This window comes from Taudactylus pleione, unplaced genomic scaffold (genome assembly GCF_031769625.1).
Source record: "Taudactylus pleione unplaced genomic scaffold, aTauple2 ptg000129l, whole genome shotgun sequence".
Lineage (NCBI taxonomy): Eukaryota > Metazoa > Chordata > Amphibia > Anura > Myobatrachidae > Taudactylus > Taudactylus pleione.
The window spans coordinates 20,189,931-20,211,113 of NW_028284531.1; the positions used below are offsets into that span (position 1 = coordinate 20,189,931).

The 21,183-nt window shown below is 42.2% G+C and overlaps 1 protein-coding gene across 5 annotated transcripts in view; it reads right to left on the reverse strand.

Annotated features, from left to right (window-relative positions):
- CEMIP (cell migration inducing hyaluronidase 1) overlaps positions 1-21,183 on the reverse strand; it is a 147,940-nt gene that overhangs the window by 39,724 nt on the left and 87,033 nt on the right. For all 5 annotated transcript variants that reach the window (XM_088472941.1, XM_088472940.1, XM_088472943.1 and 2 more), the window contains exons 9-11: positions 20,066-20,187; positions 16,886-17,027; positions 13,341-13,532 (exon numbers count right to left, since the gene is read on the reverse strand). In XM_088472941.1, coding sequence (XP_088329067.1) covers positions 13,341-13,532; positions 16,886-17,027; positions 20,066-20,187 — 456 coding nt within the window. The remainder of the gene's footprint in view (positions 1-13,340; positions 13,533-16,885; positions 17,028-20,065; positions 20,188-21,183) is intronic.

The following is a 21,183-nucleotide window of genomic DNA, read 5'->3' on the forward strand; positions in this document are numbered from 1 at the left end:
TTCTCCTTTACAGTGTAAGTACTCTTTCCCCCTATATATTATGGGGTTAATAGAATGGTGTAGATATCACTATAGTCTGCTTCAATACAGATTAATGATCCTAGATCCAATCACTCCATCGCTGTATGTGATTTATGAATTGCTAAAACACATTGGTTCCATTTCTCATGGCGTATTAGTCCACGTGTTTAATAGTATGTCACTTTACAGTAAAACTAAATATCTATCATGCAAGAATGATTATGTACCATCATATAATTTATAGATGGATGTGTTAAATGTGTCTCATTAGTGCAAATTGTGTCTGGTTACTCATCCTCAGTTAGAGCAAGTGGATTATATTCATCACCCCTAAAATGTAATTCAGTCTGGTAATCTGGTGACGGGTGTAATGTGCCTGGTCATAAGCTTGCACAGCTATGGTTAATCACCCCAATCCGTGGTTAACCTTATTGCTGTAAATGTAACTTGCTAGTAGCGATAATATCCTCAGCAGCTATATGGCACTTAATTGCCACATTACTCCCTAGACATATACAGGGGTATTCAATTTGGAGCGAAAAGTCCATTCTGGGCTTTTCGCTCCACATCGCTGATTTTCCTGGGATAAAGTATCGGGTGCGCGCCCGCTTTATCCCCGTATTCAATTAAAAAGCTACGAAAACGGGAGCCGGCGAAATAGGATCAGCGAAAAAAAACGGGATTTGCCTGGAATAAATTGTAGGACCCCCCTAAAGCTGTAAAAACATGGGGGATCACTATGGGTACCCCCGTTTTAGCCTGCAAATGAAAGTCGGGGTTTCAAATAGCCGCGGCAGGTGTTTTTTTTCCGACATTGAAGAAGTGATGCAGAAGAGCACTTAGGTTATTTTTTTCGTTTTTTTAAGTGGTCCCATCAAATTTGGGGTACATGAAAATGGGTACTAGCATATTATTATGTCCCTAAAGTAATTTTTTAAAAATTCAGCAAAAATGCACCTGCAGCTAATAGCCTATGCTAGAAAACACCTGCCGCATACCTGCAGATTAGCCCTGAACCTATTTTCCTATTTTTAAACACTTTTTAAACACTTTTTTACATTTTTTTTTCACCCCAATTTTTAAACATTTTTTTTGGGGTGTCCCTAATTTTATTTTTACTTTTTTTGACGCAGTTTATTTTTTTTTAAGCCTGCACCCCTAAACCTCAATTCTGCACTTTTTTTCGCCACCTATTCAGTGGTAAAAAGTTATCCCCCTTTTTTTTCAAAGACTTTTCGAACCTGCGAAAAGTCTTTGAAATTGAATACAGGGATCATTGAAATTGGCGAAAATGACGTAATCGGCGATAATTTATCGCCGATTCTGAAATTTTCGCTCCAAATTGAACACCCCTGATAGTATCATGGTTGCTGCTATTACACCCATTGGAAATATTGTAGCGATGTTAGAGAGTATAAGGACTATCTATTGCGGTGGGTGGTATCATGTGCCTAATCACAGGCTTGCATCGCTATATTTAATCACTGTAATCCGTGATCAACCTTATTAATACAAATGTAAATTACTTATAGCGGTAATGTTCTCATCCGCTACATAGCACTATATTATCGCATTACTCCCTAGACACAAAGTATCATATTTGCTGTTATGACACACAAAGGAAACAGTGCAGCAGTATTTTAGAGAATAAACCTTTTTCACTATGAGCCCTGTATTCAGTGTGTCTGTATGTACTAGATAGCACTATATTGCCACATGTACTTAACTCTCTAGACACATAGTTGCTGACGTGACACATATAAAGGTATGGTAATAGTGTGAGCGGTTATAAGAGCTCTATCACTTGGTATGTCTGTATTTGTATTTGAGCCCTGCAATCACAGCGTCTATGTTTACTTAGTACTGGTGTCCGTATCAACCAGCAGTTCACTGTATAAGGAGGACATTGAGTGTGCACACAACAACTAAAATCACAGAACACGCTATCCCGCGTGTGCGGTATCTCCAGGGGTAAATGCAGGATTTGTAAGGGGGGGTTTCTGCATACAGTATGTTTGTATGTGTATGATATATATATATATATATATATATATATATATATATTTGTCACCCACATGCCTCTCACACATGGATGGTTACATTTTTACAATGTATTGTGTAAGTATAGTTGTATTCCCAATTTGGACTGCCCCCCTCCTCCCCTCCCACACACAGACACTCAGAGCAGATTACAGACACCTTGCACTGCACATTACACACAGACACCTTGCACTGCACATTACACACAGAAACCTTGCTCTGCACATTACACACAGACACCTTGCACTGCACATTACACACACTCGAACTACAGACCATCAGAGCTGCCAGGTACCTGTGATGTTGTTTGTGGCAGTGCTAATTACATGCTGTCCGGACTTGAGCAGATGAGGAGGAGTGCAGTGAGTGACATCACTGGCACTCAAAGGCACATGGGAGCTGTCAGGGAGGAGCTGCAGCCACAGCAGCTCCCTTGTACTGCTCAGCCATCTCCATAGCTACGCGGAAGCTGCCCAGTCGGAGCTCACAGACCTCACGAGCCTGATGAGACAGAGACAAAGCTCTCTGTCTCACTTTAAAAAAACAAATAATACTTGTTCGCTGCGGTGATGGATTGGGTACTCAGAAACCCCCCCTGCGTGCGCTACTGATCTCCTAACGTACATTTCACTAGCGCTTAATAATAGGATCAACCCGATAAGTGGGTTGCACGGAGCTATAACTTCACTGATCACCAATCGGTGTACTTGCTTATGATTGACAGATCTCTCAGCCCATCCGTATTGCCTGTCAGCTTCCTTATTGGTTGGATCGCGGTCCTTCTGTTTTGTTACAGGGAAACTGCTATAGTTGCTATGAATGACAGGTTTTCCAACCAATCGTCTTTCCCAGATGGTTAGGTTTAGTCACGAGGAGGGAGGGTTTGGGTTAGGTACCAAGGGGAGGGTTAGGGTTAGAGTTAAAAAACAAACAAACAAAAAATGTCGACCATTTCATGTCGACCTTTTGACCCTGTCGACCTTTTGTACCTGTTGACCTTTTTACATGTCTAATTTTAGTGTGTCTGATTTTTGTCCCTGTTGAACTTTTGTCCCTGTTTAACTATTCACTGTCTAAAATCTAGTGTCTATATAGACATTGTCTAACCAATTACTGTCTATCTCTTATACCACACTCCTTTTGGTGAACCACCAATTTGTATATTTTCTAATCAGTAAATTCTTACTTCGAGGTTCAAGTTCACATTGATAGCTTGTTTTTTTTTTAAATAAGCTGTATAATTAGGGATGTGCGCTGGACCATTTTTGCTGGATTTGGATTTTGCTCTGATTCATCGTCTGGCTTTGGATTTGGATTTGCCAAACCGCCATGACTGGTTTTTGGATTTGGATATTTTACAAAAATTTACAAAAGAAAGCTAAAATCACATAATTTGGGCTTTTATTTGTTCTTATTCCTATTAACCTCAATAACATTAATTTCCAGTCATTTACAGTCAATTTAGACCCCCTCACAGCTCACAATATTGTTTTCACCATTATTGGCCAAAGGCTGCAGTGAGCTGGCTGGTTACTAAGTGACAGAGCAGCGGCACAGACACCACAGTTTAAAGCACATCTATGAAATATTGGCACACAGCAGTGGCAGAAATGAAAGGTAGTGCAAGATGGAATTGTCCTTGGGCCCTCCCTCCCACCCTTATGTTGAATATTAAAAAGTACATGCACACTTTAACAAACTGAGCACTTCAGCGACAGGGATTGCTCTACAGTGGCAAAACAAGCTACCAACGGCTTAAGGCAACAACTCTACAGTGGCAAGATGTCACTGTCATTGCCATCCTCACCTTCAGCCTAATTATTTTTACTTTTTTAAACTTTTTTTTACTTTTCTTGCGTTAACTTGTCACAGTACTTGTGTGCTACGAACACGCAGTGGTCTACAGCCCAAGGAGTCACAGTGTTTGTATAAACAGTGGGATATGGCCAACAGAGTAACAGTACTTATATACACAGTGGGCTACGTCCCAAAGAGTCACAGTGCCTGTATGCACAGTGGGGTACAGCCAACAGAGTCACAGTACTTTTTTGCACAGTGGGATATGGCCCAAAGAGTAACAGTGCTTGTATACACAGTGGGATATGGCCAACATAGTCACAGTACTTGTTTACACAGTGGGGTATGGCCCAAGGAGTCATAGTGCTTGTACACACAGTGGGGTACGGCTAACAGAGTCACAATAATTGTATACACAGTGGGCTACGAACCAAGGAGTCATGGTGCTTGTATACACAGTGGGGTACAATGCCAAAAAAAAAAAGTTTTTTGTTTAGGTTTTTTTTAATATTATTTTTTTTACACTGGAGCAGATGGGCATGAGTACAGCGCAGCATACATCAGCATGCCTTGTACACACAGCTACTTGTGAATCTGGACACAGCCACTGTAATCAGCAGAGTATAGTGCAGCATACATCAGCATGCAGTGTGTCCCATACAGTCACTTTACAAGCACAGCCACTTGTGAGTCTGGCCACTTTAATGAACAGAGCAGTGCGCAGCATGCAAGTGAAATGGCGCCTAATCCCGGACGCAGTGTTTATATAGAAACCAACTCTCGTGAGAATCCAACGTCGGGAGGATGACATTCGGCCTCGAAGTGGGATCCGAGTCAGGCGGGAACACCCGAACCGCGGCTCGGGTGGACTCGGATCCCTGGTGTTTGGAGCAGTTTGGATGCCAAAGAATCTGAACTGCTCATCTCTATTTATAATGTTGCCTTTTCTGCCTGTCTTGAAAATAAAAAATGTGGAGGAGGAGGAGGAGAAAGTGAAGGAGGAAATGGAGAAAGAAAAAAAATAAAAGAGTATATACACATATATATGTAGAGGAAACGTGACGGCACTCTCAGGATTTGAACACCAACGGACATACACCAACATACACAGTTTGTCAATGTTTAAGAGGGCAACCTCTTTTATCAAGACATGACGTGATAAAAGAGGTTGCCCTCTGGAATGTTTGCAGTTTACAAACTGTGTATGCAGCAATCTATTGGTGTTCCAATCCTGAGAGTGCTGTCAAGTTTCCTCTACATACTGAGTGTTAATGGGACAGGCACCGGGGTAAGCTGCTTCTTGTTACCGAGTGCCGGACAGCAGGACTGTATACACACACACATTATATATATATATATATATATATATATATACATATATATATACACATATATATATATATATATATACACACACACACAGTGAGTTCAGAAAGTCCCTTCACAGTGACTGTGTACTAAGTGTGGGACAGACAATGGTGCCTCCAGAGGTGGGGCTGCAGCGCAGTCCAAAATTCAATTAGGGGAGCCACACCAACTGTCACCCCCAACCGCTACCAAACATCGCCGACTAGAACTCAGTGGCAGTTGGTGTGGCTCTTCTATCATACACTTAGCACACAGTCAAACTCCCTGTATTTTAATAGGTTTATGAAATCTGTCTAATAGGCAGTGACAGTTAAACTCATGGGGAGGGATGCACTATCATCAATAATGCAGTCAAACACCTGAAAATGCAGTTTTTGGGTGTTTGACCGCATTTCTGATATGCACTAAGCTTTCGGAAAGCAAATCTTTCTGCAGCTTTAGATTTGAAGCCTATGGGGTTCTTTCCGCATCGTGTTGTGAAAGGATCCAATCAGATCCCTCCCAGCACCCACGACGGCATGCGGAGCATTCTGCGCATGAGCAGAGGGAATTCTGGGTCATAAACCCGTAACTCCCTCTCTCGCAATTTACTTTATGCACACTGGCGTTAACGCCTGCATGCATGCAATAGGAAGGAAGAAAATGTAATATGAAATATGGTATAAAAATGAATTTATTTCTACTTCAACCATTTCAGTAATTTCACCTCCTGGCCTGATACATGCTGCACAATGTCACAGAACAGGGAGCCTGGAGCAGAAAGCTGGATACCACGTGGCAACTGGATCTCCAGGTTGCAGGGTGCACATCCAGTCACTGTATAAGCTGAATGCATGTGCCATCTGGGCAGCGACAGTACTGCCCTCTCAGCCTTGGCTGCACACCCCTAGTAAACTGTATACATGTCCTGTAAATCATCACTGAAAACATTTTGCAGAAAATTTCAGGTAGATTAGTTCTAAGAACAGAATATACACAGATTTTTATGAAAAGACATACAGTAGGTTGGCTGCCTGTTTGAGAGAGCCTGACAGATGACGCCATATTTGGCTTTGTAAGTAAAACAGACCTATATTGGTAATTTTCCACTGCACAGGCTCATGGTTTTCTACCCATCACCACATCATACATTATTTTTATAGTGAATTATGTGTGGTTGGCAAAGATAAAAAAGCAAAAGAAAAGAAATGAAAAAAAAGAAATAAAATTAACATAACACCCTAACTATGTTGAACAGTGCAGGCCTATGTGTCTACTTTGTCTATATGGTGAACACAGAATCCTATATAGTCACTGATTTTAAGCATTCTGATTTTTAAAGGTTTTTTTTAAGCCAACTAAGAAACCAGGTTAATATCCAATAAACTGGCTGTATTTTCCTTTACTACTCATAATTTCCTTTTCCATGTTTTAGAAAAAGAGATTGCCATTTACAAGCATTGCAATAAGTTGGTTGAAAGTAACTACCAACTGTGTTTTCATTCCATAGAAATGTTTACATTTAACAAAATGACAATAGCAATATGGAATCCAAAACAAACCTCTATGAACTGGTACCCGACGTCTACATACTGTGCTACCTGACGTCTCTATACTGTGCTCCTGGCATCTCTATACAGTGCTACCTGACGTCTCTATACAGTGCTACCTGACGTCTCTATAGTGCTCCTGGCATCTCTATACAGTGCTACCTGATGTCTCTATACAGTGCTACCTGACGTCTCTACACAGTGCTACCTGACGTCTCTACACAGTGCTACCTGACGTCTCTATACAGTGCTACCTGATGTCTCTACACAGTGCTACCTGACGTCTCTATACGGTGCTACCTGATGTCTCTACACAGTGCTACCTGACGTCTCTATACAGTGCTACCTGACGTCTCTACACAGTGCTACCTGACGTCTCTATACTATGCTACCTGACGTCTCTACACAGTGCTACCTGACGTCTCTATACTATGCTACCTGACGTCTCTACACAGTGCTACCTGACGTCTCTACACAGTGCTACCTGACGTCTCTACACAGTGCTACCTGACGTCTCTACACAGTGCTACCTGACGTCTCTATACAGTGCTACCTGACGTCTCTATACAGTGCTACCTGACGTCTCCATACAGTGCTACCTGACGTCTCTATACAGTGCTACCTGACGTCTCTATACAGTGCTACCTGACGTCTCTATACTGTGCTACCTGACGTCTCTATACAGTGCTACCTGACGTCTCTATACAGTGCTACCTGACGTCTCTACACAGTGCTACCTGACGTCTCTACACAGTGCTACCTGACGTCTCTATACAGTGCTACCTGACGTCACTACACAGTGCTACCTGACGTCTCTATACTGTGCTACCTGACGTCTCTATACTGTGCTACCTGACGTCTCTACACAGTGCTACCTGACGTCTCTATACAGTGCTACCTGATGTCTCTACACAGTGCTACCTGACGTCTCTACACAGTGCTACCTGACGTCTCTATACAGTGCTACCTGACGTCTCTACACAGTGCTACCTGACGTCTCTATACTGTGCTACCTGACGTCTCTATACTGTGCTACCTGACGTCTCTACACAGTGCTACCTGACATCTCTATACAGTGCTACCTGACGTCTCTATACTGTGCTCCTGGCATCTCTATACAGTGCTACCCTACATGATGTCTCTATACAGTGCTACCTGACGTCTCTATACAGTGCTACCTGACGTCTCTATACAGTGCTACCTGACGTCTCTACACAGTGCTACCTGATGTCTCTACACAGTGCTACCTGACGTCTCTATACAGTGCTACCTGACGTCTCTATACTGTGCTCCTGGCATCTCTATACAGTGCTACCCTACATGATGTCTCTATACAGTGCTACCTGACGTCTCTATACAGTGCTACCTGACGTCTCTATACAGTGCTACCTGACGTCTCTATACTGTGCTCCTGGCATCTCTATACAGTGCTACCTGACGTCTCTATACAGTGCTACCTGACGTCTCTATACTGTGCTCCTGGCGTCTCTATACAGTGCTACCTGACGTCTCCATACAGCGCTACCTGACGTCTCCATACAGCGCTACCTGACGTCTCCATACAGTGCTACCTGATGTCTCTATACAGTGCTACCTGAAGTCTCTATACAGTGCTACCTGACGTCTCCATACAGTGCTACCTGATGTCTCTACACAGTGCTACCTGACGTCTCTATACAGTGCTACCTGACGTCTCCATACAGTGCTACCTGATGTCTCTATACAGTGCTACCCTGCGTCTCTATACAGTGCTACCCGGCATCTCTATACAGTGCTACCCTACCTGATGTCTCTATACAGTGCTATTTGAAGTCTCTATACAGTGCTACCTGACGTCTCTACACAGTGCTACCTGACGTCTCTACACAGTGCTACCTGACGTCTCCACACAGTGCTACCTGACGTCTCCATACAGTGCTACCTGACGTCTCTCTATACAGTGCTACCTGATGTCTCTATACAGTGCTACCTGACGTCTCTCTATACAGTGCTCCTGACGTCTCTATACAGTGCTAACTGATGTCTCTATACAGTGCTACCTGACGTCTCTATACAGTGCTACCTGACATCTCTCTATACAGTGCTGCCTGCAGTCTCTATACAGTGCTACCTGACGTCTCTCTATACAGTGTTAACTGACGTCCCTATACAGTGCTACATGATGTCTCTATACAGTGCTACATGATGTCTCTATACAGTGCTACCTGACTTCTCTATACAGTGCTCCTGATGTCTCTATACAGTGCTACCTGACGTCTCTACACAGTGCTACCTGACGTCTCTATACAGTGCTACCTGACGTCTCTATACAGTGCTATCTGACGTCTCTACACAGTGCTACCTGACGTCTCCATACAGTGCTACCTGACGTCTCTACACAGTGCTACCTGACGTCTCTACACAGTGCTACCTGATGTCTCTACACAGTGCTACCTGACGTCTCTACACAGTGCTACCTGACGTCTCTACACAGTGCTACCTGACGTTTCTCTATACAGTGCTACCTGATGTCTCTATACAGTGCTACCTGACGTCTCTATACAGTGCTACCTGATGTCTCTATACAGTGCTACCTGACACAGTGCTACCTGACGTCTCTACACAGTGCTACCTGACGTCTCCATACAGTGCTACCTGACGTCTCTCTATACAGTGCTACCTGATGTCTCTATACAGTGCTACCTGACGTCTCTATACAGTGCTACCTGACGTCCCTATACAGTGCTACCTGATGTCTCTATACAGTGCTACCTGACGTCTCTATACAGTGCTCCTGACATCTCTCTATACAGTGCTGCCTGCAGTCTCTATACAGTGCTACCTGACGTCTCTATACAGTGCTACCTGACGTCCCTATACAGTGCTACCTGACGTCTCTCTATACAGTGCTCCTGACGTCTCTATACAGTGCTACCTGATGTCTCTATACAGTGCTATCTGACGTCTCTATACAGTGCTACCTGACGTGCTACCTGACGTCTGAGAAGTGAGAGAGTACTGAGCTGCCATGACATGTAGGCCCCACCGGCAAGATATCATCTGCATCAGATTACATAGGACAGTACAGTACAGTCTGTAACTGTATCATAAATTAGACAAGAAGAGTGACAGGTAGCATATACAGTTATGCGGAAGCAGCAGAAAGAGCTTTAGGGGTGACTTATAATATAGAGATGTAACAAGTTACTATAATCCTGAATAGGTCTTTGTAGCAGTCACGCATCTGCATATGTAACAGTTTCCATACTCAGAGAATGAGTATGAGGATTTTATTGAGGACGCTGTGCTCTCCTGGGGTTAGGCTTCCTCCTGCCCACACACCATTACAGCTGGGGATCTCTGTATAGTGCGGTCTCATGGACTTCTGTGTGGAGCTGAGGAAGCCTGTCTGGGTAGTGTGAGCAATATAATGTTCAAGCCAGGAAAGCAAAAATATAAGGTTACAGTACCTGGTTATCGGTTCACTGTAACCTATTTATATTTTCTATTTAATGAGAACTTGCTACTATAAATTAACACTTGCTGAGTTTAATTTAAAAAAACATAGATTATGGTAGTGGCTTGTTCTGGTAATGCTACTATGATTCAATATTTAATTTATTTCCAACATATAGAAGCAGAGCCTAATGCAAATGAAGGAAGAAAGACTAATCAGCTATTCTAGTGGTTTTAGGGGGTCATTCAGACCCGCTCGCGAGCGCAGGACGCTCGCAAGCGAGTCGATGTTCCCCCACTGCACATGCGCACGACGGAGGGAGCTCCGTCGTGCGCATGCGCGAGACCCGGCGAGCAACGGGCTCTCCATTGCTCCGGGTCTCGCACCAAAGGGGGCGTGCTGTCGATGTTGATTGACAGCACTCCCCCTTTGGTGGGCTTGCCGGGGGCATGCCTGCCAGACGGAGGCGTTCCCATGGGAACGCCTACCGTCTGAAGCCGGCCCCACTGACATCACTAGTGATGTCAGTGGGTGTGATTTTGGCTCTGATAGAGCCAAAATCACTCCAGGGCTTGCAGGGTCTCCGTCGCAAGCCCGATGGTCGCGATGGTCAAGACCATCGAGACCATCATCATGGACGCTCGTATATGCTGTGGGTGGTCACCCACAGCTATGCGAGCGGCCAGGAGGCCGCTCCATTTTCATGGAGGAGGGCCCTGATTCAGAGCGAGCGCTCTGGTCAGAGCGTTCGGCTCTGAATCAGGCCCTTAGTACAGCCATTCTAGAGAACATTTTTCCATCTGGACTCTTCATTTATGGTCACTACTGTGGTCTACTGACTGCTGGAATTACCTCTGAGCAATATGGAAGCTCCCATAACTTCTGTGCAAATGGAAAACATAAATGTACACAAAAGGTGTATAGACATTAATGTATTCTTTTATATTTTTGCAACAAAGTATGATTATGTTTAATGTCTCATAAAAAAAAAAAAATCTCCAATGTTATTTTTTGGGTGTATGTTAAATATAGAACACAGTATAAGGTTATAGGGAATCTCTGTTGCTGCTTTACATGAGAATGAGCTATATTTATAGAAGTGGAGACTCTGTTCCATGACCTGTAATGCCCCTCTGCCTGAACCTTGCATCTCACTGCACTGCCTGATTTTATCCCCGTCTCTATTTCTTCATAGGATTACACTTTCCTGGCCGCGTTATTTTCTTTGAGAAATGTCCAATCTTTCCCTTGGCAATACATTCCCAGTCACATCGGGTGGATACAATTATCCTGATACAATTTTTCATGGACGCCAGCACCCCCTGCCCTCTTGATAAAAAAGATAATGGTGAATTAGTGAATGTTTCAGTGTAGAAGAATGTTCCGCTACTTATCAGATATACTAACCTCTTACAGGGAATGGTCAGGAACTCAATGGGGTTTTTCAGGGTGACGATAAAGGGAGTGGTCACCCACAATAGGAAACCAGAGCCAACTCCATGGAGCTGTTTACCAAGGATGGCTGTGATTATTACCTAATGTATTTCATATAAAATAAATCCCAGGTGATCACCAAGATGGAGTTACAAGCTGATATGTGATGATAATACATCTTTTTAGATCATATTATCTATCAAATGTGCACAGCGGCTCTTGGACTTCAGGGACTAAGCAGAGTAACCTGCTGGGGAATTATAGGAGAGATACTGCAGATCTGAGATCTCTATAGTATCTGTCTGCTAAAAAGGTCTAGAAGCAAACCATTCATTTCAATTAAGTCAGATTGGAGCCAGTAACTCAATTCAGCAATTGTTCGTAATACAGTGCTCATTATATATATATATATACTAAAGAACTTGATACCACATATATGTACTTCATTTTACATAGTATGTAAAATTCTGATTGGATATGATGCTCAATGCAGCCACCACTAAAGTAACACTGTAGGGACCCCAGACTGTTAACATTCCAGATCACAATCCATTCAACATGCCAGAGAATGTATCATAGGGAAACTGCTAGCTTGTTGAGTTCCCCAACTAAGTTTGTCATCTTCCTTCAGCCAAACATGATTTATAGTGTTCCCTTCATCTATACCACAGAGGCAGAGCACATATAAGTATTCCAAAACTATTGGTCCAGCACAGAAAGTGCTTGCTCCATTGCAAACATTAAAGTGACACTTATAGGCTCAGTACATACTGTAAGTACATATACTCTTATTATACATTTATTCAAATTCTTGTGGACCTGTACTGGGGATCAAAAGAGCACAAGAATACTATCGCTCCCATTTATCAATGATCACTTTTGCAACACGTGCATGCCATGGTCAGTGCATGCCGGTAACGCCCATGATCGCATTGGAAAGTGCGATCATACCGTCCCTGCGTTGTCCCCGGAGAGCTGCAGGCCAGTGCAGGGGGTGCTGGGCATGCGCAGTCCCGTGGACTGTACATGCACAGCCGCCATAGCTGGGGAGGGTTCCGGCGGATACCTCCGCCGGCTAACTATGCGCGGTGTAGCACATAGGCTACAGCGGCTAACATCATCTTCAGATGGCGTTAGCTGCAGGGCCAATAGCTTTAATGCATCACATTCCGTTTTTTGTTAAATTTGGCAGCATCGCATCCCCCATAGAAACCTATGGGGGAAGCGGCTGACAACGGTAATGGAGGGATCACAGCAGGTATCGGAGATATCTGCTGCGGTCCCTCCTTAATACATATGGGGGATAGTTAATATTTGAGGTAAACCCCCAAAAACTGGTGTTTTTCGGGGATTATACCTCAAATACACTTTGATAAATGGGCCCCTCTATATCTATACACGCGTGCTGTATCTATCTATAACTATATATATGTGTGTGTTTGAATGTATTTGTGTATGTGTATCTTGGGTATATGTAAGAAATATGTAGTTCTGAAAGTAGGGTAAACCGTTCTCCAAGTACATAGTGCACTGTGCAACAGAAATGTATTATAACAATAATGACGGTTATTTTATGACATTTAATACAATGCAACCAATCAGACATTCAATTCCATTGTTCACTTGACAGACGTAACCTAATTATTGATTTGTTACTATGGTTTTAGACCAGATTTGCCCCTATGAGCAATGTAATATTAAATAATGCTATTTACCTTCCACTTTGATCTGGTTGGGAGTGCAGGCCCTGCAGGGCAGTACTTTGAATTCTTCCGCTTGATACATGGAGTAGTCTGTGCTGGCCACCACAATGATATCTCCAGCTCTCCAGGAACGGGCATTGTCTGCCAGATGCAAGATGGTGCTGTTCACATTGGTGTCTACAGTCACTGTCAGTCTGGGTCTCACTGTAAAACATAAGACAGGGACCATGAACCTGGGATTCATACTGTCCAATTATTACTACAAGACTTTACCACAAAAGCTGCAAACACACACAAGCCAAATACCCTCAAACATGCATAACTTTCTATACTGTGTAGTTTACAATTGTGTGATATTAATTTACTATATTTACCACTGACATAATACTGAATGAAACTTTGCTGACTCCTTTATGTATGTGTGTATATATATATATATATATATATATATATATTTATATATATATATATAAATAAAAATATATATTATTATTATATATGTGTTCAAGTCAGCTATGCCTTGATAAAGACCCGTGGAGGGTAGAAACGCGTCGGCAGCTGACTTGAAAACAAAGACTTTGCCGCTTTTACCATTTACAGTACACGGGAAAGGGAGTGTAGAATAGACAGGTGGCAGCTGTCGGAAAAACCAGAGCAGCTGGGACCCATATGATCAGCCGCAGGTGAGAGCCGCGAGCACCCTTGTCGTGAATAAGATCCACGATCACGTCAGGGTGAGTGTTGGAATAAGCGGACAGGTCTCGGGTGAGAGCAGAGTCCTACAAGACATCTACCGCCCAGAGAAAATTCCATCCTGGCATTACCAGGTGTAATAGGATTCCTTCTGTGAACACACACTCGCCATTATAGACGGAGCAGATTGCACCACATGTTACTGGCTCCCTACAGGTCCGGTAAGCCACCCCTTTTTTTGTGTACTGATTTAACAACATTTGGATGGAAAAAAGTGTTTTTTGAGGAGACTTATTTTAAAAGTACATATTTTTTGAATTTTGTTTTATTAAAGATTTGTTTTTTTTATGGAAGATCACCTTTTTAGACTCTTATTGACCAATTACTTATAATAATATCCAGACAAAATTTTTGGAGGGATCTTGAATGACTGGTCTGAGAAGTACAGCTTGATTTATGTTGTCCAGGAGGAGTACAATTTGATACACTGAAGCTATCCTGCATTTGAGCAGTACGAACACAGCGCTGCAATATCGGATACGGTGTTCATACACCATTCTTTCTAGTTTTCATAGTCAAAGCGCCTCTAGCTGTTGGGTGTAGGAGTCAGGTGCAGCAGCAGTGTGGAGCGCTCTATCAGAAATCTTTCACAGAAGAAAATAATGTGTATGAAAACTGTCAGTTAGAAGCTGATTGTTTGGATCTTTATTTTTCTCCACTTTAGCTCTCTCCAAGGTTTGATACATCTCTCCCAGAATCACTTGTGTTGTTTGAAAATGTAACTTAGGTGCAATACTCTATTAATGTTTTCAGTGAATTCAAAACATAATCTGTCTAGGACTGTTGTATTAGGAAATGTATTTTTTTTTTTCATGCATGGAGCCTACAATTTAATAAGAATATATTTTTAAAGTTATAGCAGCAGATATGTGGCAAAAACAAAAATGGGCAAGTGCCTTGTTTTTGGAATAAAATAATCATCTTGAATAGTGAAGCGGCCACTAAATTCCATGCGGGGTATTGTAACACCCGTAACATATTCATTTTGTTAAGGAAAAAAAATGATTTTACTTCAGACATGTGGTAAAGATGATGCAGTTGACAATTGTGTGTGAATGCCAAATTCAATGAGGAATATTTTCCAAAATAGATTAAATGTTTAATTCATTCTGGCTCCGCTATCTCTGTTAGATTTCTGTAATAGCACAACCGATAAACCTCGTTCGTTCATTATAACCCTATATTTTCTTGTAAGATGCAGGTTATGGTAAGGGTGCCCGGACCAGAACATAGTACTAGAAGAATTCCCAAACCTTCCCCAAAATCACTGTGCCCGTAGGACCATAACCAGAGAAGAAATAAGCCTGGGTGAAGGGTGTGGTATATATTACAGAGAAAACAACGTATGTTTACTGCATAATAGTGAAATGTCATATTTGTGTGTATTAAACATTTGATACACTGTGAAGGCTGTGTGCTTAATTAGAATACAGATTCCAAAGCACTCATTGATGAACGAGATAGAAATAGAAAGTGTTTAGGTAATAGATAAAGCATAAATGAAGAGTGATCATATCGTACCCATGGCTAGAGAACTATTAGGGCTAATGGAAGTCTTAGGGGGAGAGGTATCAAACCTCCCATAGAGCAGAAAAGTGGGCAAGTGGACCAATCAGCTTCTAGCAATTTATTTTAATAAATGTACTTGATAAATATTAGCTAGAAGCTGATTGGCTGCTTATGTGCAACCTGCTCAATGAGATGACCTTGACGCTGGTGGGCAGGCTCGTATCATTGGCCATTGATATGCTAACTATCTCTGAAATTATATTTAATAAATTTAAATGTGAACAGTAATTATCGCATAGTGCATCTGAAACTCTGTTTTATGAGCAAGTGCTCCACTTGTCCACACTTTAGGAGGTTGGATAGATTGTCCATTTAGTCTGTGACAGCATGACCTATTGTTTATTCAGCTGTCTGTGCTCTGTGGCAGAGAAGAACGGTCATTTTCCTATGTAAGCCTCATATAACTTAAAGAGTGGCCATGTTGGTGTTACTCTCTATAAAAATAATTAGATTTTTATCCTATTTTAGAAAGGTAATTCCAGCTACAAATGTTTCTTCCCCCAACTAGCGGAACAATTCCCTCTGAGGGACTGGTGTAATTCAGAGAAAAAACAACAATACCAGTGATGCAATGCTTAATTCCCTTACATTTGGGAAAAAAAGTAGATTCAGACAGCACTAGGTCATTCCTAACGGGTGCGCACTAGACCCGGCTCTGTGATAACAACTGGCAGAGTGCTGTTGGAACCTGAACCATTCCTGTTATGGTGGGGTTGAGTTCTCCTGACAGGTTGGCAGTCTCTGGCAATGGAGCTCCCATAGTTAAGCTAAATTACATTTTATCTGGAGTTCTCCTTTAATATGTCAGACTTCATAAACAGAATATATTTAGAACCAGTCTGACTGTGCATATGAAGATGAAGGAAGATCTCAGCTCCCATACTATATCCTTATGGTCTGCTTTCTGTGTATGGGAAATTATGTGCACTTCTACTCATGGAGATGATATGTATATGTTTGTAGACTCCATACACTATATATATGCTTTAATTTTCTACAGCAACACATTTGGGCATAGGTCTATTCAGAAAATATTTGTGATCACAGTAAATCTGTCTGCAAGTATTAAATGTGCCCTTGCTGCAACGCATCATGGTTTTGCCAAGGTGTAAAATTGCACCTTTTAGTCCCAGTTATCCCTAACTCTAAATGAGACCTATTAAGTAGTTTATCAGTAATAAAGGGTGATAAACAATAGAGTGACTTTCATTAGGTGCATAAACAATTAAACATACCTGGCTTTCCACATAGGAAGCGGACTTTGTAGTTTGGGCATCTTGAATGGATCTGGTCATTCTGCCGACATTCAAACCTGTAATCGTGGCCCCCTTTGTAGAAGACTTGGGTTGGTATATTAGTTCCATTAAGTGTAATAACCTAGAGATAGCAGAATATATGCTACTTATGTCAACTGTGCAACCTAACAGCATAGAATCCTAAATAAATAACAATGGAGCCGACGAGGTACACAACATCAACTGTAACAAGCAATACACTGTATCCAGCACCAGGGGGGTAAAGATTGCAAGCAACACAATGGCCACAAAGATGCCAACTGTTCTTATCTCCAGTGACAATCTAACTTGTATCAGAGTCTGCTACAATACACTAAAATATATTGTTTTATGTGGAGATTTGTTTCTCTTTTTTTGTCTAGATGAATTATCCACCATCATTTAAATTATTTGTATAAGTCCAAACTGAGGGCCTGATACAGCTGCAGACGCACTAGTTATCGCAGCTGCTACCATGGTATGCCATCAGCCGGCTTAGTGGGACCATGGGGTCACGTAAACTGGGCGCCGCAGATGCTGAAAAGAGGCCAGGAAATTTCTTTCAGCCAATGGAGATCCTGGCCTTGTCACTCCCCCACAACGGCAGACACACGTCTCCTCCCCACCCGAAACAGCAGCAGACCGTCACTCACTGAGAGTCTGCTGCCGAACTGCGAGCAATAAGGCAGAATCATACTACACATGAGCAGTATGGGTCCGGCACATGCTCAGATTCCCGAATATCAGGAAACTGCGTAAAAGACTGAGCTGCGTCCACAGCTGAATCCTGCGTTCATGCAGTGTTTCCCTCAGACATGTCACTCCCAGAACTCATAGCTAGGTATGTCTGGATGCTGTTTTTTATTGATGTCATCAATACAATCTATAATGTTTATGTTTAGCTACACTTTTGTGCTGTGTTTTCTTATAATATAGCCTTTGTTTGGTAATTTATTATATAATCTAGAATTTTTCTTTCCTGTTATTAAACCAAACAGCATCTGAAAATCCTCTCTCTGTGAGGTCCTTTGATGGCATTTCGCCGACTTCCCTACCTATGGAGATGTGAATGTAGTGTCTCCTGCTCCCTCTGCAGGGCTGTCTGGAGACACTTGGTAATGACACTGATAGTGATAACAAACTCAGCCACTCCAAGGCAGCTTAAGATGCTCTGTCTACACAAAGGGATGTAATTGGATATGCAGCATGTGGTCTTTTTTATGGCTAGTAATGAGACGTTCCTGGGTGGGAAACCTGTTGTTTTATTGACTATGAGACAGGGCTAACCCGTCAGTGTGTCTGTTCTTACACTCTTAGCACTGGGCTCTTTCTAAAACTACAGACATGTTAACTATTAGGGGTCTATTATTATTATTATTATTATTATTATCATTTATTTATATGGCGCCACAAATGTTCAGCAGCGCCTTACAAAGTACATAAACAAGTTGTAGACAAGCGACTTACAGAACAATACAATACAGGACAAGGACATGGATAATATATATTGCTACATTAGCAACCATAACACCCAGATAAGCAACAGAGCATAAGCAACCAAGTGTTAGGTGCCCTAGTGGTGAGTAAGAAGTAGATGAAAGTAAAGTAGGGAGAAGCACAAGAGGGTAGAGGGCCCTGCTCGTAAGAGCTTACATTCTATTTACTAAGCAGTGTTAGGAGACAGAGAGAAAAGTGATAAGGTACCAGCCAACCAGCTCCCAACTGTCATTTTTCAAACACAGCCTGTGAGATGGCAGTTAGGAGCTGATTGGCTGGAACCTTATCACTTTTTACTCTGTCTCCTAACACTGCTTAGTAAATAGACCCCTTAATATCTGGAGCACTAATGACTTCTGACAGTGAATGTTCTCCAGTAATTGTGCATGTAGAACAGTGGTAGGAAACAGGCAGGAGCTCCAGATCTCACTTACAAGCCTATTAATTTTAGAGAGAAAAAAAAAAATTCTCTAGTGAAATTGTGTGTTTTTAAGGGTAAAAGGGCTTCTATTTATCTAGACCCCTCCCTACTGGTGGCGGGATCGGTACGCATGTCCGGCGGTTCAAGCCCCGACGCCGGACGACCGGCTTCAGTGAAGATTCTGACAGCCGCTAATGTAAGTACAAACTAACCTTCCCCCCCAAATGCCTAACCCTAATGCCCCCTTCCCCGCAGCCTAAACCTAACCCTCCCGGGGGGGCCTAACCCTAAGTCCTCCCCCCCCACGAGCCCCTAACCTAACAACCCCCCCTGCAGCTGTTTGCCCCCGGCACCTGGCTTACCTTCGATCGGTAAAATGACAAGCGTCGGGATTTCGACGCCTGTCATTAGACCCTTGCCGGGATTAGACAGTCGGGATGCCAACGGTCGGCATTTAGTCCGTCGGCATCCCGACTGCATACCCTGGTGACAGCCATCACCAGGGCTCTGAGGTGAAGGTTGTGGCAGTACTTAACAATGCAGTCTTCTGATTGCAAGTTAGGATGGTGATATATAGGGGTCAGTGCCGGAGTAAATGCTTTAGTATTCAATTTAAGTATTTTTTTTCTTTTTTATACATTTTTTAATATATATTTTTTTAGATTATTTAGTTTTTGTTGAAACTTCCGAGATAATTTATTAGTTTCCTGTTTTTCTGCGTATCAGCGTTTATTACTGCAATTTCTAACTTGAAGATGCATTCACCATATTGATGTTAATGAGGGGCATATTTCTAATTTATTGTGGTCTTCCCCCGAAAATTAAGATTCCTTATTTCCTCATATCGCAGCAATAAGGAATCATTTTTCACTGGAACGTATTATGCTATAGTCGCCAGGATACAGCCTTTGATAAGAACCCACCCGCTTCTGGGATCACTTTACTTCCTGTTTCGGACACGCCCATCTGCGCACGTGCACACAGGATACAATGCCTAACACCATCGGAAGTACATTTCATATTTTAGCAACCCCTTTAGAAAAATATGGGGTTGCTTTTGTGAATGAAAACAGAGGGGCCGCAGTAGGTATCTCATATATTTAATATTTGCGAATAATCCCCAAAAACATTAAAACACTGTTGATAAATAATTATGCTTCAAAGACATTTAATTCTACAGATTTGCTCATTGTTGCCCCATCTGGAATAATTAAGCCACGTACCTGGATGTCGACTGGATGTGTGCAGATTTTACCAGGATACATGGCCTTGTACTCAGATAGCTTTTCCCACTCCCTGTACCGAGTGCTTTCATACTTGTCAAAATAATCTGTCCACTCCACATCTGGAATATAGAAAGTGCGAAAGGCACATCACACGCTTTCCAGATTAACATATCTATTTGCAAGTAATAAAACATATCTAAAACACATGACAGAATAACAGGCTAATGTTCAACACTGAAAAGGAAACCTATGTCTTGCGGAAAAGAGAAACCACTGGAAGATTCATACACTTGCTACAGTTCCATCACAGTTGCCAGAACCAGTGGATTCAAAACCATACAGTCTATGTTCAAGAAGCATAACAGCGCTGGCTGTAGGTTCTGCCTAAGACCCTGCTAAGCAAACTGCCAGGACCCTCAATGATAACAAAAAGTGGCCCCGGTCACAGGTTAAACTTTTCATTGCTATTACAGTTTTTGATAACATGAGTTTTATTAGTACTAGAAGAATTATATTTTTAATTTACAGGCACAGCACCAGATTGTAAAGTTTTTTTCCTGGATATTTTTTTAAAATGTGCTGTTTTTTATTATTATTAACCATTTACATGTTACAATAGACTTTTTCCTGCATGTCAGAAGCAATTCTTACTAGTTTCCATTTATAACTGCTCACTTATTGAAGAAGACTGTATAATTCTGTTCAATGCAGTAAACCCATACATGATGTGAATTGTAGTGCGCCAAGGTCCCCCAAGATGAGTGACAACCTCGAACCCACTTGCTCAGCAGCTATGTGCTCTTGGAAATTATTTCAGATCATTGGCAACTATACATAATGATTTATGAATGCTAGCTGACCCTGCTTCCATTGTGCCTTGAGCTTTGCCTGGTGTAACTCCGGCATTGTGTAGTAAGATAAAAGTGTGAAATTTAGGATTATCTACAGCAGGAGGTAAAACGGACTGAGTTGTACACAAACCTGATGGCGCATGCACAGGGTCGGTACTGACATGCCGTGTCCGTTTGGGGGAGGTGAAGAGGCGGCAACAGGAAGAGTTCAAAAACCGGCGCGTTTTCGAGGCGTGTAGATGTCAGTGTCTGAAAACGTCACTT